The 12992-nt window shown below is 45.8% G+C and overlaps 1 protein-coding gene across 1 annotated transcript in view; it reads left to right on the forward strand.

The window, feature by feature from the left end:
- Positions 1-609: 609 nt before the first annotated feature.
- The window catches only part of MND1 (meiotic nuclear divisions 1), a 97050-nt gene continuing 84667 nt past the window's right edge, over positions 610-12992 (forward strand). The window contains exons 1-3 of the mRNA XM_088828428.1: positions 610-753; positions 2773-2835; positions 9255-9659. Of these exons, the coding sequence (XP_088684554.1) occupies positions 610-753; positions 2773-2835; positions 9255-9659 (612 nt within the window). The remainder of the gene's footprint in view (positions 754-2772; positions 2836-9254; positions 9660-12992) is intronic.

A 12992-nucleotide genomic window follows, 5' to 3' on the forward strand; every position in this document is an offset into this window, starting at 1 on the left:
CTTGCTAATACTTTGTTGAGGATTTTTGCACCTGTGTTCCTCAGTGATGCATACACGCTAAGTCGCTTCAGTCGTGTCTGACTCATTGCGACCCCATGGACTGTAGCCCACCAGGCTCCTCTGTCCATAGAATTCTCCAGGCAAGAATACTGGAATGGGTAGTGGGATTGGCCTATAATTTTCTTGTTTTGTGAAATCTTTGTCTGGTTTTGGTATCAGGATGCTGCTGGCCTTGTAGCATGAGTTCAGAAAGCTTTTCTTCCTCTGCAATATTTTGGAATAATTTCAGAACATTCTCTAAATGTTTGGTAGAATTCACCTGTAAAGCCATCTGGTCCTGGACTTTTGGTTGTTGCGAGGTTTTGTGGGGGGGTGTTGGGTTTTGTTTTTTAACTGATTCATTTTGGTAATGGTAATTGGTCTGTGAGTGAGCTTGGTCCTGGGATCTGGCTGCAGGACGCACGGGTCCAAGAGCTGGTGTTATATAACAGGTAGGTGGGGCCAGTTCTTGCCACAACTGACTATGAGGTCTGGGGTGTTCCAGAGTTTGTGTTGGCCTGCTGGTGGGCAAGACAGCCCCCGTCCCCCAGGCCCAGGTCTGGTGCTGACATGTTGACTGGGTCCTGTTATGGCAGGCCGCAGGACTGCCACTGTCCCAGGGCCGATGTTCCCCCTGTGGTGGGTGAGGCTGGTCTGAAGGCTGGAGCAGGATTACTAATGGGTGGATCCAGGGCCCAGCAGACTGTGGGACTGGTACCTGCCTGCTGGTGGGCGGAACTTGGTCCTAGGATTCTCTGGCTACAGGGCCCTGGGAGTTCCAGGTCTAATGTCCATGTCCTGATGTGTGATGCTGGGTCTTCAGCCTTCTGGTGGGCAAGGCCATGTCCAGGGATGGCTGTGGGCTCAGGGATTCTTAAGGCTGCCTCTCTGCTGTTGGATGGGGCTGTGTCCCTGCCCGGTCAGTTGCTTCGCCTTACGAGTCCCAGCACTGGTGCCTCCAGGCTGGGTGGTGGTTGTGGAGTGGGTCTGGAGGCTAATAGGCTGAAGAAGGTCTCCAAAACGGCGCTGGCCAGCTTCAGTGTCTTTGTGGGAGACTGAGTTTTCCAAATGGCTTCCACTAGTGTCTGTGAGTCCAGCTGCCTCCTGTGTTTCTAAAGAGACTCTCCAATATTAGCAGGTGGGTCTCACCTTCTGTGGGTCCTGAAGCATGTGAGATTTTGTGTGTACCCTTTAAGAGTAGAATCTCTATTTCCCTCAGTCCTCTGGGTCTCCCCAAAGTAAGCCCTACTGCCTTCAAGGCCAGATACTGAGGGGCTGTCTCCCCAGTGCAGGACCCCTGGGCTGGGAAACTCAAGCTAGGGCTTGGACCTTTGAGAGAACTGAATTAAGTTCTTCTCTTGTGTGGAGGTCACCCAGCCAGGGGCAGGAGTCTTGAGTGTATCGCAACTCTGCACCTCTTACCTGTCTCACAGTTCCTTCTTAGTTCCGTCCTTATTTCTTTAGTTGTAGAGATATTTTCTGGTGGGTCTCGGTCTTTTCAGCAATAGTGCTTAGTGCTTTCAGAGTTGTGATTTTGGTGCGCCCTTGAGAGGAGGTAAATGCAAGGTATTCCCACCCCATCTTGGGAACTCCATCCCATCCAAACTGTGGTGCCCCCGAGGCCTGAGAATAGGTAAGCTCTCAGTCTTGAGTAGTGAATGAACTTGATGCTTATTCATTTGTTCTCTTATAAAGGACCCTTGTCTTTCTTGATTGATTGTAAACAAGCCATTGGTTTAAACATTTGCATACAGCATTTTTCCTGATTTATTTATAGGCTTTTTGGTTTTCATTAAGTCCATGATTTATATTTTGTGTGATATAATAACTAAAAGTTATTATGATTAGAGTAGCCTTTGTTAAAAATAGAGGAACACTACAAAAACTTCTCTGTTTTATTTCTTGGAGGGTTAAATTTCCATAACCGATGGAAAGTCTGAAAGAGGTGACCTGAGTTAGTCTGGGGAGAAATGAAACAACAGAAATGAGAAAAAGACCAAACATTACACTGCTAACTAGTAATTGTGAACATTAGTATTATTGACACCTAATTCTGTTTTTCACTTATTCTTTCCATTTAACCAAGTGGGAGGTTGTGGTTGTGGACTCTTTGGAGGTTTTATGGAATCAGATTGAGAGTGCACTTGCCCAGGCTTTAGCATATCTCAGATTATACCCCTAATCTTGGTTCATGTAAAGCCAAAGACACCACTTTCCAGAGCAGAGAAAAGCTTCAGCTAAAGGTATGGTTTGTTATTGCCTACATGAGAGACAGGACGGGCAAATGACAGTCTGTCCTCAGCCTGCTTCCTGCCTCTCTTTTGCTGCTATGGTCTGAACAAATGTCTGCGCACCGGTGGTTTACTAGGCTTTGGGCTATGTGTAAGGGCTGTTAGGACACATAATAATACCTGTAGTCTCTAAGAGCTTACAGTGTGGTTGTTGAACTAGATCAGGTAATTACAACACTATGAACTGCTTTTATATACCTTCACTAGCAAATATTTACTGAGTCTAGGGTCCCATTCTAGCTACTAGGAAATAGTGGTAAACCAAAAAAAAAAAAAAAAGGTCCCAGTTCCCATGGAGCTTTATCCTACTGGAATGAGACTTAAATGAATATGTACAGAGCTGGCTACATAATTTATGATGCCTGGTATAAAATGAAAATGCAGGACCCCTCATTCAAAAGAATGGAAAGACTTTTCCCTCTTTCTGTGGTGTCTGTTTCAGCCTGTGGTGGTGGTTATTTGCTACGTAATGCCGCAGTCCCTGGGGCAGAGGGATATTCACCAGGTGCGTGAGGACGCTCACATACACCGGAGGCTCCCACCATGACTCAGATTTGCTCCACGTGCCCAGTCATGACCCCCCTGAGAACGGAGGATGATGCGCTGTTGAGAGGGGCCAAGGATGCTGGCAGCTGTTAACTCACCCAGGGGGGAGGCAGAGAGGTGTTAGTGGAGACCGCCAACCCAGGCTTGCTAAAAGAGGGCAAGAGAGCAAGCTCTCCAGGGGAGAAGTAACAGTTCAGTATCGTGAGGCTAGACAATGCTCAAGAAGAAACGATGAGAGACGAGGCAGGGTTACCAGAAAGAGTTAGTTTCCCTGTTTTCAAGGAGTTTATGTCCCAGATGGAAAGATTCCAAGAGCATTAATACCTATAGTACAGAACAAATTAAGGTACGTGCCATAAAAGAAGTGTCAATAACTATGATGGAAAGTCCAAGTTTTCACATGTTGGGTGGGGATAAGCTGTCTCCTCTGTGTTCCGAGACTTCCACAAACTTCCATTCTCTTGGGCAAAAAAAACCCAAAAACAGATAAGTTTGTAAAGATTTTTAAACGCCAGAGAAATGCACGTACCTTTAGAGGAAATATACCTTTCCCCCTCCCCTGTCTCATCTTCACTGCTTCCTCGCTCCCAAATGAATCATAAAGCCACATGAAATTCTTGGTTTTCCAGTGCTGAGAAAAGTTATGTTTACACTGTACTTTAGCCTATTAAGTGTGAAATAGGATTATGTCTTAAAAAACAATATACATACCATAATTTAAAAACACCACTAAAAAATACTGCAATAAATTTTTTAGAAAAAATGCTAGCCATCACCTGAGCCTTCAACGAGTTGTAATCTTGTTGCTAGTGGAAAATCTTGCCGCCAGGGTGGCGGCTGCTGACTGATCAGGGTGGTCGTCACTGAAGGTCGGGGTGGCGGTGGCAGCTTCTTGAAATAAGACAGTGAAGTCTGCTGCATTGATTGACTCTTTCATGAATTATTTCTCTGTGGCATGTGGTGCTGTTTGATAGCATTTTACTCACAGAAAACTCCTTCAAAATTGGATCCAGTCCTCTCAAACTCTGCCACTGCTTGATCAACTAAGTTTATGTAATGTTCTAAATCCTTTGTTGTCATTTCAGCAGTCTTCATAGCATCTTCATCAGGAGTAGATTCCATCTCAAGAAACTACTTTTTTTACTCATCCATAAGAAGCAGCTCCTCATTCATTCAAATTTTATCATGAGATTGCAGCAATTCTGTCACATCTTCAGGCTCCACTTTGAATTCTAGCTCTCTTGCTGTTTCCAGTACATTTGCAGTTCCTTCCTCCACTGAAAGCTTAAACCCCTCAAAGTCATACAAGAAAGTTGGAATCAGCTTTTCTCAAACTCCTCTTATTGTTGATATTTTGACCTCTTTCCATAAACCACACATGCTCTTAGTGGCATCTAGAATGGTGAATCCTTTCCAGAAGGTTTTCAATTGACTTTGCGCAGATACACCACAGAAATCACTGCCTATGGCGACTATGGCCTTACAAAACGTATTTCTTAATAATGCTTAAAACTATTAGAGAAACTACTCTTTGATCCATGGACTGCAGAATGGATGTTGTGTTAGCAGGTGTAAAAACATTAATCTCATTGTACATCTCCATCAGAGCTCTTGGGTGACCAGGTACATGGTCAGTGAGCTGTAATATCTTGAAATAATATTTTTTTCTGAGTAGTAGGTCTCAACAGTGGGTTTAAAATATTCAGTTAAACCATGTTGCAAACAGATATCCAGGCCTTGTTCTTCCATTTACAGAGCAGAGGCAGAGCAGATCGAGCATGATTCTTCAGGGCCCTAGAATTTTCAGAATGGTGGGTGAGCACTGGCTTTGACTTAAAGTCACCAGCTACATTAGCCCCTAGTAAGAGTGTCGGCCTGTCCTTTGAAGCCAGGCATTGACCTCTCTCTAGCTATGAAAGTCCTACATGAAATCTTCTAATAGAAGGCTGTTTCTCTACACTAAATATCTATTTGTTTAGTGGAGCCACCTTCATTAATTATCTTAGCTTGATTTTCTGGATAACTGGTTGAAGCTTCTACATTAGCACTGGCTGCTTCACCTTGCACTGTGGTGTCAGGAGACCACTTCTTTCCTTGAACCTCATGAACCAACCTCTGCCAGCTTCAAACTTTTCTTCTGCAGCTTCCTCACCTCCCTCAGCCTTCAGGGAATTGAGGAGGTTTACAACCTTGCCATAGACTAGGCTTTGGCTTTAGGGAATGTAGCTGCTTTGATTGTCTCTCTGGATCCCTCAGTCTCACATCAGCAAGAAGGCTGTTCCACTTCCTCATCGTTCACTGGAGCAGCACTTTTCATTTCCTTCGAGAAATTTTTCTTTGCACCCACAGCTTGGCAGTTTGGTGAAGGAGAGCTTAGTTTCAGCCTGTCTCTGCTCTCCACATGCCTTCCTCACTAAGCTTAATCATTTCTAGCTTTTGATTTAAAGTGAGAGACATGTGACTCTTCCTTTCACTTGAACAATTAGAAGCCATTTTAAGGTTAGTAACTGGCCTAGCTTCAATATTGTTTTGTCTGAGGGAATAGGAAGCCCTAAGGGGAGACAGAAAGATGGGGAAATGGCCGGTTGGTCGGTGGAGCAGTCAGAACACACACAACACGTATCAATTAAGTCCTCTGTCTTATATGGGCATGGTTCATAGTGTCCCAAAACAATTAACAATAGTAGCATCAATGATTACAGGTCACCATAACAGATATAAGAATGATTGAAAAGTTTGAAATATTGGAAGAATTACCAAAATGTGCAGTAGAGACACAAAATGACCAAATGCTGTTGAGAAAACAGTGCTAATAGACTTGCTCGACAGAGTTGACACAAACCTTCAAGGTGTACAAAGCACAGTATCTGCTAAATGCAATAAAGCGAAGCATAATAAAGAGGTGTGCCTGCTTCAGCACATCTCTGCCGCAGGCTCTGTTCCTCCAGGAACTCAACCTAAAACAGGCAAGGAATACTGAGTTCCCCAGATTCCTGTAGGGATTCCCTGGTAGCTCAGTCGGTAAATAATTGCCTGCAATGCAGGAGACCTGGGTTCGATACCTAGGTTGGGAAGATCCCCTGGAGAAGGAAATGCCAACCCGCTCCAGTGTTCTTGCCTGGGAAATTCCACCGACAGAGGAACCTGGTAGGCTACAGTCCATGGGGTCACAAGAGTCGGACGTGACTTAGTGACTAAACCACCATCAGTTCCTGGTCTAGAAGAAAGGTTGTAGGTAACAGATGGACATGTCCCTTTGGGCCTGCACACTCCTTGGCCATGGGGAGTGATGTGGCTGGAGTGGGGCCAAAATGCCCCTCTACAGAATAAGGAAGGTCTAGGGCAAGCAGCAGCCACCCAGATGGAAGGGCAGCACTGACTGGTTCATCCTCACATACTCTGCAGGCAGCAGATATTCAAATTTTTAAAAATGAAATTAATGTGTGCTTAAGGATTTTGTAAAACACCAATGTGTTTAATAAACTAATGCCATTTGAGTACTATCACAAATGCTAGGTGGTGGATACTTGATCCAAATTCATGATGCTACAAATATGTATTTGCTTTCATACTTAACTTACATACTACATCTACCTGCCCCATAATATTACAAAACTTGGAGCATTTCAAGACATCTGAATGGTGAAAATAGTAAATGGGAAAGCACTACTCGATGCAAATATATAGACTTTTCCAAATAAAATATCTTTGGTTTTTTCACCTGAAAAACCATATCTAGTTATCCCTAAGCCAATGACTAGGTGATGTTCTTGGAAATCTGGTAATTTATTTAATACACATTTATTGAGTGTCCATTGTGTGTCAGGCACTTTATGATACCAAATGGTTGGCTCAGTTTTTGCCACAGAAAGGAGTTTAATATTAGAGGGCAGCTGTCCAAGTAAATAATTACAAAGTGAATCAGGGTGCTGTGATAAAACTGTACAGAGATCCTATCTTCTTGTGGGGAGGTGTGAGGAAGCAGAGAGATAAAGACTCGGAGGCAATATCCAGGACTGATCTCCTTTAGAATGGACTGGTTGGATCTCCTTGCAGTTCAAGGGACTCTCAAAGAGTCTTCTCCAACACCACAGTTCAAAAGCATCAGTTCTTCGGCGCTCAGCTTTCTTCATGGTCCAACTCTCACATCCATACATGACCACGGGAAAACCACAGCTTTGACTAGACAGACCTTTGTTGGCAAAGTAACGTCTCTGCTTTTTAGTATGGTAAATCTTTCCACATATGCCACCTTTATTCTGACAACTTTATATAAACACCAGTATAATTGCTTAATATTGAAGAAGGAAATGGCAACCCACTCCAGTGTTCTTGCCTGGAGAATCCCAGGGATGGGGGAGCCTGGTGGGCTGCCGTCTATGGGGTCGCACAGAGTCGGACACGACTGAAGCGACTTAGCAGCAGCAGCATAATTGCCTAATATTTGTCTTAAATATCACTTTAATTTTTCACTGACATACTTATTTCAGCTGCATCTTGAGCAATGCGTGAGAAATCTAGGGTCATTGCGCATGCATGTGTGCTCAGTCATATCCAACTCTTTGTGACCCCATGGACTGTAGCCCACCAGGCTCCTCTGTCCATGGGATTTTTCCAGGAAAGAATACGGGAGCAGGTTGCCATTTCCTCCTCCAGGGGATCTTCTTGACCCAGGGATTGAAACTGCATCTCTTATGTCTCCTGCACTGGCGGGTGGATTCTTTATCACCTAGGAAGTCCCTTGAAAAATCTAGGGTATGGTGCATTAATTATACATTTTCTAGTACTAATATTAAAACACTAAATGGATAGCCTTTTATTATTTTACAATCATCTTATGTACCATCAACAGCATTATACTGAACTCTCAGTTCGGTTCAGTTCAGTCGCTCAGTCATGTCCGACTCTGCGACCCCATGAATCACAGCATGCCAGGCCTCCCTGTCCATCACCAACTCCCAGAGTTCACTCAAACTCATTACTGAACTCTAGGAAAAACCAAATTAATGGAACTCTAAGTAATTCAATATATCCTTATCCTGCTTCTATCAGAAGCAACAGGAGATGCTGTTACTGAGTCTAAACTCATACTGCTCACCACACAACACGCCAGTAATCAAGAGACAATGTGTTGGGGCGAGAAACTGGCTTTATTCAATAAAATGACTTTATTCAAAAAGCCAGCAAACCAAGAAGATGGTGGGCTTGTGCCCCAAAAACCAATCGTGCTTGAGTTAGAATTCAGGTTCCTTTTATACTAAAAGGAGAGGGAGTAAAGTCAAACACTTCCTGGTTCCCATCAGCCTCTGGAAAGTGTAAAAGTCTCTCAGTCATGTCCGGCTCTTTGCAACACCATGAACTGTAGTTCACCAGGCTCCTCTGTCCATGGACTTCTCCAGGCAAGAATCCTCAATGGGTTGCCATTCATTCCCTTCTCAAGGGGATATGCCTAACCCAGGGATCCAACCTGGGTCTCCTGCGTTGCAAGCAGAGTCACTGCTGCTGCTGCTGCTAAGTCGCTTCAGTCGTGTCCGACTCTGTGAGACCCCATAGATGGCAGCCCACCAGGCTCCGCCGTCCCTGGGATTCTCCAGGCAAGAACACGGGAGTGGGTTGCCATTTCCTTCTCCAATGCATGAAAGTGAAAAGTGAAAGTGAAGTCGCTCAGTCGTGTCCGAAGCAGAGTCACTAGGGGTGTGTTAATTTCTTCCTTCTTGCAGTCATTCACAGGTGGGTCTGGTCAGGAGGGTTCCTGTGAGCTTAACATTGGTATTTTAGTGTAATGCTCATTACCTGGGAAGCAAGTTTCCCAGAGATGAATCATTATACCTAGTTAAGCTTATAGGCAACACCCCTTTAGTTATCAATTTATAATAAGATTCCAAGGTTCTTCCCTATTACAATACAAATTCCTATTTTAGTAACATTCCTTTCTTTCTAGTGATATCATTATACTTTAAAATGGTTCAAGATCATACACTTTTCAGAATAACTGAAAAATCTGAGTTAATTTTCTGGCACCTTGTCAGAGGTAGCTTATTTTTGACTGTTTTGATTTGAAATTCATTCTCTTGTATTGAAAAAAAAAAAACCTAAAAGAAAGGCAAACATAAACAAGGGGATTTTTTAAAATCTGGAAAAGCAGTGAAGTGAAGTCGCTCAGTCGTGTCCGACTCTTTGCGACCCCATGGGATTGCGTCTCCTCCCTCCACGGGATTCAGTGGATAGCGGTAAAAGCCGGGGCATAAAGTTAAAAGAGGAAAGAAAATCCGCCCCACACCAGGCAAATCCGGATGGAGGGAGGCAGCATTTCCTGCCCAGCGGCCAAAAGGCATCAGTTTCTTAAGGCAAACTTGGGCCGGTTTCCGCTGAGTGAAGAATGACGTCAAAAACGAGGGCTCAAGACTTCCTCGAAATAAAAACGTGGATTACACTCAGCACCGAGGACGGAAAAGACGGAAGCCGCTGGGAGAACTTGTCGGCCAGCCTCCCGGGCGCGGCCGGGCGGGACGAGGCGGGCCCCGCCCCCAGGACAGGCCCCGCCCACCCGGCCGGCCGCCCGGCGCCGCCGCCAGGGGTCGCTGCGCGCCGCAGGAGCGAGGGCCGCTCTTTCTTCCCCTCCTCCCCCTCGCTGCTCCGCCCGCGGGGCGGTGTCGGCGCCAAAATCAAACCGGCCAGAGCCGGCCGCGCCCGAGCCGCGTGGGGCCCCGCCCCTCGCCGCGTGCTGGCCCCGCCCTTCGCCGCGTGGGGCCCGCCGCCGGAAGACCAGCCGCCCGCGCCATGGTAAGAGCCGGGGCGCGCTTCCCAGCCCTCGGCCCCCGGACCCCGGTCCCCGCGCTCCGGCCGTGTGCGGCCCCGGCCTGGCTCTGGGCCCCTGGGGTGGCTGCAGGGGCCGGCTCCCCCGCCGGGTCAGACGCCGCGTCCGCCCCGCGCTTGCCGCTGCCCTAGCCTCAAGGCAGGCCTGCAGCGCCGGGACCCCAGCTTCGTGCCTCCCGCGCCCTCCCGGGCGGGTTAGACTAAACGCCGAGCGTTCGAGAACGTGCCCCGAGTGTCTCACAGGCTCAGCAGTCTGTCGGCAAGTCGCTTCAGAAGCCGTCTGCGGGCTCCCCGCCTCCGGCCTGCAAAAGGCGCCGGCCCCGCTCGGAAACCTTGGGGGAAGCGGCATTGAGGGCCCGAGGGCTTCGCCTGATCCCTGTCGACTAATGGTTTTGTGCATTGTAGCGTGTAGAGCACATTTCAGAATTCCTCACAACTTAAAAAGTGAGCGAAGGAATCTCCACTTTATGCCAGTTAGAGGATTTCTGTGAAAATGAACGTTTTTTACTGAAGGGCAGGACTCACTTCCAAAGTTGCTGTATTAGGGAAGCACCCGGGCTTCCCCGGTGGCTCAGACTGGGAAGAATCTGCCTACAATGCAGGAGACCCGGGTTGGACCCCTGGGTGGGAAAGACACCCCACCCCACCCCAAGAGAAGAGAATGGCAGCCCACTCCAGTGTTCTTGCCTGGAGAATTCCATGGACAGAGGAGCCTGGCGGGCTGCAGTCCATGGGGTGACAGAGTCTGACACGGCTGAGCACCCTCCTGAAACTCCACAGACTTGGTCAGACCTGGTCTTCTTGTGTGGCCCAGTGAGTTCAGTCTTGGTTAGATTCCAAACCATCTCTTTGTTTTTGCGAATTTAATCTTTCTGCTCATCAAATCGTTTTCATAAACCTTCAGAGTTTCTCCTCTCGCTGCCCGTCCCCCTTCTGTTGGCAGAGAATCAACGTCTAACGAAATGGATCACAGATTTTAATATCGTATTTCAGTTAAGTGGCCGTTATTTATTTTGCCAAGCTAGTGGTGGATGGGGTCTAGGTTGCTCAGTGTTTATTTGAAGGTAGTTGTCCAGATGTAATCATAACTGATAACGGCTACTTTGTGGTTAGACCAACAGCCCAGCCACCTGGGCATAATGTAGGAAGCCAAACAAGCACACATTTAAATCTGGTACCAGTGCTCCCTCGTGTATTTCTGTTTATAGTTACTAGCCATATACAACTGACTACTGTGTTAACTTTTTTTGTTTTTGTCTTTTTACTGACCGACTCTACACTTGGATCACCTTCTAATAGTAAATGGTTTAATGTGCCTTTAACTCTTTTCTCATGTTTACCTCTGGTAATGGAGAAACATGAAACAAAATTTTTTGTAAGAGACATATTTCCCACTTTTCATGTGTTATTAAGAAATAAGTTTCGTGTTGTACAAAGATAACCTTTCTTCTCTTTCCTGGTTGTTAATTAATAGCTGTTTGCTTCAATTTGGTTATGCTTGCTGGGTTGACAATTGTTGTAAGTCCAAGCATGTTTTTGAAATTGGAGATGCGTGGTGTGGTCTGCCACTTCTGAGGGCAGCAGCTATCATCTACTTTTAATTTTTCAAAATTTTACTAGTGATCACCAGGGCTGATTTTAAGATTTCTTTTTTTTTTCTTGGACTGCACAGCATGTAGGATCTTAATTCCGTGACACGGGATTAAAACTGTGCCTCCTGCAGTGGAAGCGTTGGGTCCCAAATCACTGGCCCTCGAGGGAATTCCTGACTTTAGGATTTTTTTAACTTACAAGAAGAGAAGATTCCTTTCATTTTCCTAAAGTCAAGTGTTGAGTGAATCTCTAACTTATACTATCAGGAGATTTTCTTTAATCTTAAATTTTACGTGAGCCCTTGTTGATTTTTTTGGAGAAATTTCTAAATATGAAATAATACAGCATCCTTTTACATTAGTTATTTTGACTGTGGCCATGATACTCTCCTCCCATGGTTAGTAATAAACATTCTTTGTAGTGGTTAGGAGAGTGATGAATAAATTAGCCTGAAACCAGTGTTAACGGATGATAATGTGTGTGTGTGCTAAGTCGCTGCAGTCGTGTCCAACTCTGCGACCCCGTGTGTCGTAGCCTGCCAGGCTCCTCTGTCCTTGGGACTCTCCAGGCAAGAAGACTGGAGTGGGTTGCCATGCCCTCCTCCGGGGGGCTCCCCGACCCAGGGATCAAAGCCGCGTGTCCTGTGTCTCCTGCATTGGCAGGCAGGATCTTTGCCACTAGTGCCACCTGGGGAGCTCATCCATGTTTTTTTGAGTCACTTTCATAAGCTGCTGAGCTGAGTGATAAGAGCTTTCCTAAAACTGTATGCCTCAGGACACTAGATTCTCCCCATTGCCTACCTCTGCGTGGCGAATTCTTTTGGAGTCCAGAGTCTCTCAAGGAGCAGTTTATGATACCAACATATTAGGAGCCTTTTCTAAAGCGTTGGATCTGTTTTCCAGTGATGCAGCCACAGACCGAAGCCCTCAGAGCCCCACAGTGCCCCTAATTTAACCTCCAGATTCTAGGCTGAGAAAAACCGTTTTCTCAGTCCTGGGGCACAGTATAATCCCATAATAACCCCCTTTTCCCCCTACCCCTGTATGCCCTTCCCTCCTCCCTGCCAGTGGTAACTGCTAGTTTGTTCTCTTTATCTGGGAGTCTGACTAGTTTGTTGTATTTTCTAGATTCCACATTTAAGTGTTATATATTGTTTGTCTTTCTCTGACTTATTTCACTTAGCCTTCCAAGTCCATCCATGTTGCTGCTTTTTTATGATCGAGTCATAAGAATCTGTGTGTGTGTGTGTGTGTATACACCACATCTTTATCCATTCTTCTTTGATGGACACAGGTTACTTCCATATCTTGGAAAATGTAAATAATGCTACATGAACATTGGGGTGTTTGTATCCTTTTGAATTTGTGCTTTTTTGGGATATATACACACAGGAGTGGAATTGCTGGATTATATTTTTAGTTTTTTGAGAAAGCTCCATACTATTTTCCATAGTTTTTGCACCAATACACATTCCCACCGAAGTATACGAGGGTTCCCTTTTCCCCTCGTCCTCACCAGCATTTGTTATTCGCCGTCTTTTGGATAATGGCCGTTCTGACAGGTGTGGTGAGTATCTCACTGTGGTTTTGATTTGCATGAGAGGAAAGTGTCTTAGGTAGAACAGCATTTTGTAAAAGGCACAGAGGGAATTCCCCGGTGGTCCAGTGGTTGGGACTCTGTACTTTCACTGCAGAGGGACCAGGTTCA

Source organism: Moschus berezovskii, chromosome 19, assembly GCF_049115385.1.
Source record: "Moschus berezovskii isolate FMDL1 chromosome 19, NW_MosBer_1.0, whole genome shotgun sequence".
Classification (NCBI taxonomy): domain Eukaryota; kingdom Metazoa; phylum Chordata; class Mammalia; order Artiodactyla; family Moschidae; genus Moschus; species Moschus berezovskii.